Here is a 5029-nt window from a genome sequence, read left to right as displayed (position 1 = left end):
CCATGAAGCGATCTACCCATCTCTGGTATCTCTTTTGTTGCAGTTCATTTCATCAGCATAATAAAAAGAATAAAATGCACACAAAAAAACGGAATTTATAATTAAAATGCCAAGGAGCACAAACTCTGATTACTGTTACTAATGCAATGGTTATGACAGTTGCATTGATGATTATTATTCTAATAAAACACCTTTTTCTTAATGTGAAAGAGAGTTGACATGTATTTTAATCCTTACTGTATGATCCACCCATTACTAAGTAGAAAAAAAATATATAAAGTACAATAGTAGAAAATTTCAGAATATATACCAAAGTATTTTCAGGCAATAGTAAGTAGAAATACAACAGACTAGGAATAACTAATTTCAAAATATTTTATTAAAAATAAAAAATGCTGAGATCCTAAGACCTAAGTTCAAATGTACAAAATAAAAAGGAGAAGGGGTTGTGTACAAATGTACACAATAGAAGCATAACGGCTGCAGTCTAGTAACGTTCTACAATCATAAATATATACAACCGAGAGAGTTGCATTGTATTTACAACACAGTAATTTACTGCAAACACTGGGAATAAAGTGTAGTTCCGTAAAAAGAAACTTTTCAGGTGGCTATGGATCATAGACGGCCTCCAGAGTACTGAATGTAAACTGTGAGAAGGTTACACGGTACATCCAAAGAGCAGATCATCTGTCAAGCAAAGTCCTAGCTTAACTTAGCAATAAGAAGTCCACGGAGAGCTTTCAAAGCCTCTGACAAGTGTGAAGTCTGGAGGTTTTAGGAACTGTTGTGAACTCTCCTTTCTGTAACTTGCAGGAGAGTCCGGCACCACAATGACAACGCTGGAATATCTCCAGACCATGGGAACCTTTTCTCCTGTGCTTGGTGCACACTTGACCTTCCTCAAGGACAGGTTTACAGATCTTTGACCAAAAATGACGTGCACAACAAAGTCCTGGCCCACAATCTGATGATCTTAGACACACGTCACCATCACGACCTAGAGAGAAAAACAAAGCACATGTCAGTGATTGAGATAGTATATCATAGCTCCATAAGCTCTTCTGGGTTGTGTAATGGACATTGGTATAACCTAAGGTACAACCGCTCTACCTTCTTATGTAGTAGAGCCAATATTCATCTCATGATAAAAACGGCCTACAACATCTCAATAAAAGTCGTCCATTTACCTTTAAATGGCTGCATTCCGGAAGGTGATGTGGTAAATTTGGTGTTGGTATCCATAGTGGCTTGGTCAGTATTATAGGTCTCCATAATATCATCCTCCATAGGGTGTGGAAAGCGTTCATGCTCGTGCTCAACTGGCACACAAATACCTGAAAGGGCACAAGTCAGAATTTAGCATGGGTAATACACAAGATTATGTCACAGGACAGGTGTAAAAGGCATCACAAAAGCAATCACCTGGCTCGCTTAGACAATGTAAGACAATGCACTTCATCTGTGTCTATAATGGCTTACTAAAGAGCACAATCACAGTAGGTCACCAAGAAAGGGTAAAGCCAACCAAAAAACTGGCTGGTGGGTAAATTGTCATGGTAAGTGACCCTTTAGCATTTATGCTAAATCTATGGGAAGCTCCAGCTTCCTCATGAGCTGTCATTAAGAGTGTTTCAATAAATCCTCAAAGGCAGGTCAATTTTTATTTTTTTGTTAGGCAAAAATATCCACTTAGTGGTACAGCTGTGGACAATGTTGTGTTCATTGTGTCCATTCAATTGTTTTACATTTCAAACTGGACAGTTCAGCTGAGATTAAGGAGCTGAGGTTTTTCTAGTTCCTGGCTCCTCCAGAGAAGGTCCTGAGTTCCTATGTTTAGTACACATGGTTGCTCAGATTCAGGTACGGACTGGCCTGGCATTCGAAATCACACAGGCCCATGTTGTCCCCGTCCCCAAGAACCAGATGGCATGTATTACTAATATAACCCTGGATGGAGGAAAGGAAGATTTACTACAAGTCCAGTATTTCTAATGATACCCGTGGCCTGCTGGGGTAAGTGACGAAGTCACCAACTTTGTGCTCCATCACAACTCTTAACAGTGTGGAGGTCTTGAGAACACGGATTCTGTTAACAACATAGCAGACATGGTAGCCCACAACCAGACAGGTCCTTCTGGCATTTGCCAGAATTGCCAGTCCGGCCCTGCACAGATTGTTCTACAGCAAAATACTGTTATGTAGAAAGCTCTTCTACAAAGGACTCAAAGCCAGGTATTTATCATGGAAAATGGAACTTCCTATGTCTTCCCCATCAACTACTCCATTTTTTTTTTTACTGACACTTGCATCAAACACTGATACCAGAGTTACCTGTCTAAAAAAACTGAAAGGACTCACCATTACTACAGAAGTTGCCCATGCAGCACATGGCATCCCGGAGGCATCTTTTCCTGCGTTTCCTGCATGCCAGACAGACCATGTTGTTGCCATTTCTGGAGCTGTGGCAGAATTCATCTAGAGCACAATCATCATCTTCTGTGCAACTGTAGAGCTGAAAAGGTACAGGAGATGTCAGAACAGCACAGAGAAGACCATCACATGCAATGGATGTATACTTTACACTCATCCTCTAGGCTAAAGGTCTCATAAATCACTTTGCATTAAATGCCACCCGTCTAACAAGTTCCCATGGGTCATCTTAGGCACAGCATGGGCTCTTCTAAATATATTGTATAACTGATGGACAACCGTTGTGGAAATGTCACCAGATCAGTGAAGGCACCTACCGGGTAGGCATCCAGGGGCTGGTACTTGTTGGCCATGTCATAGTAGGAGTCCGGGCTGACACTGACTGGGTAGAAGCCCATGGGTGGTCCAGCGGGGGCTGCAGGAGCGTTCTTGATAGCGTTGGAGCTCCCCACCACCACATAGGCAGAGGCTCCATGGAGGAGAGTGAGGAGGGTCATGAGCATCCTGGGGAGACACGGTGGGAGCATGGTCAGGAGATAAGTCCCGGGCGGCGCTGCTCAGTGCTGCTGTGTGCGGACGCTCCGGTGCCGGGCTCTACTTATACCGGCCGCTTGTTTGCATCCACGCCCACAGCGCGGCACAACAAAGCCGGGGGATGGGAGCACGGAGCCGCGGGGCCTGTCTGCAGCCGGGCACATCACAGGCTGGAGCGCAATTAGCGGGGACGGTGTGTGAGGATCGCTCGGGTCAGGAGCCTCCAACCGTGCGGCTGCCACTAGTATATACAGGATACACACAGAGGAGGGATATAGTCACTGCTGGCACAGAAAATACACATAGGCAGGAGGGAGCCAAACGGTGTGATCTTATAATGGAGACATAGGTAGAGAGACAGAATAAACATTACACTATACATAGATGAATAATAATACATATCAAATTACCTGATGGAAATTGGAAACGGAAACAATCAGAGACTATTGAGGATCGAATAATCTTCTCATGTACAGCACCATGGAATCAATGGTGCTATATTAATAAATAATAATAAATAAATAAATCTATTCCATTAGGAATCTCTATGTCTATACCATAGTTTATATGTAGAAGTATATATGTATATATATATATATATATATATATATAGCATATATGTATAATATATGTATATATGTAGAGCAGTTACAAAGAGCCTTTCTCAGGCTTGCACATATGTATTGTTAAAAGTTTCACTGGACTTTTCATAGTTTGCCATTTTTGAATGTCACCTACTTTTTTGAATGCATATTATCTGTTTTTTTTTTTGGACTACAACCAGTGGGTTGGCACCTATCCTTTACTCTGAAACTGCTACTGTGTATTTTATTTTGTTTATTATGAAATAGATTATATACACTCAGATGCTATAAATAATTGATTAGTTATGTTTACATAGAAACAAGATAGATAATAGATAGAAATATAGATAGACAGATAGATAGATAGATATATAGATAATAGAAATATAGATAGATAGATGATAGATAGATAGATAGATAGATACATAATAGATAGATAGATAGATAGATACTAGATATATAGATAGATAATAGATAGATAGAAAGATAGATAGATAGATAGATAATAGGTTGCTCTTGTCTCCATCCGAGAAAAATGGTCCGAATATGCTGATCAGAGTTTGATCAGACTGAAATCAGGATGTGAAAAAAGTTTCTCTGCCTTCTCCATTATGTCAGTCCATGAAAATCGGACGGCACTTGGACTTGGATAGCATACATTTTTTTCTCAGATCCATAGACATGAATAGGTGTGTGCCATCGAATTATTGGAGGTAAATTAAACATGCTGCAATCTTTTCCCTGAGACCATTTGGTCAAGGAAAAATATCGTACATGTGCACAACCCCATAAATATCATGAGTTCATGTTCTGTCCATCAAAATCACAGCTAGCACTTGTCCAATATAAATAGAGATAGATAGAGAGCTAGATAGATAATAGATATAGTATTTTTCGGACTATAAGACACACTTTTTTCCTCCCAAAATGTGGAGGAAAATGAGGGGTGCATCTTATAGTCCAGATGTATGGGCTCTGGCTGTAGTGGGGAGCGGTTTCGGCAGAGCATTGGGTCACAGGAGGCTGCTCCGGCTAACTCCTGTGCCCACTGCTAAAGAGAAATGAATATGCACTGCATTCCACGCCCATGGGCGTGAAGGGCAATGCATATTGATTTTTCTGGTATAAATGACCCCATCCTGTTTCTGGTATGATTGGTCCCATCCTTTTTCTTTTATAATTGGCCCCATCCCATTCCTGGTATGCATACCCCATCAGGAAAGATTTAAAAAAAAAAAAAACATTACACTCACCTACACTGCACTTCCTCGCAGCATCCTGCTCCGATGCCAGCAGTTGCTTAATGCTTGTTAGCAGCGCATGGCAGGGACGTCATGCACTGCTCACGAGCAGAGCACAGCTGCCAGAATATTCACCGGGACCGTTCATCGCAGAGAGCGGTGAGTATCCATCCTCTTCAGTTGCACGCAGTGTCAGCCGGAGCCTTCCTGCTGCTGCCGGCGATCACATGTGCCGAT

The 5029-nt window shown here is 41.5% G+C and overlaps 1 protein-coding gene across 1 annotated transcript; it reads right to left on the bottom strand.

Annotated features, from left to right (window-relative positions):
* Window positions 1-361: 361 nt before the first annotated feature.
* Window positions 362-3219, bottom strand: DKK1 (dickkopf WNT signaling pathway inhibitor 1). The gene is made up of 4 exons (XM_069755868.1): window positions 2751-3219; window positions 2362-2515; window positions 1191-1337; window positions 362-1000 (listed from the first exon to the last, which is right to left on the bottom strand). The coding sequence occupies exons 1-4, from the start codon at window positions 2958-2960 to the stop codon at window positions 744-746; spliced, it is 768 nt and encodes a 255-aa protein (XP_069611969.1). The 5' UTR covers window positions 2961-3219; the 3' UTR covers window positions 362-743.
* Between the last annotated feature and the right edge of the window lie 1810 nt (window positions 3220-5029).

The sequence above is a fragment of the Ranitomeya imitator genome, chromosome 2 (genome assembly GCF_032444005.1).
Source record: "Ranitomeya imitator isolate aRanImi1 chromosome 2, aRanImi1.pri, whole genome shotgun sequence".
NCBI classification, from domain to species: domain Eukaryota; kingdom Metazoa; phylum Chordata; class Amphibia; order Anura; family Dendrobatidae; genus Ranitomeya; species Ranitomeya imitator.
Note: the sequence above shows the minus strand (reverse complement) of the source record. Positions and strands in the feature narration are given on the sequence as shown.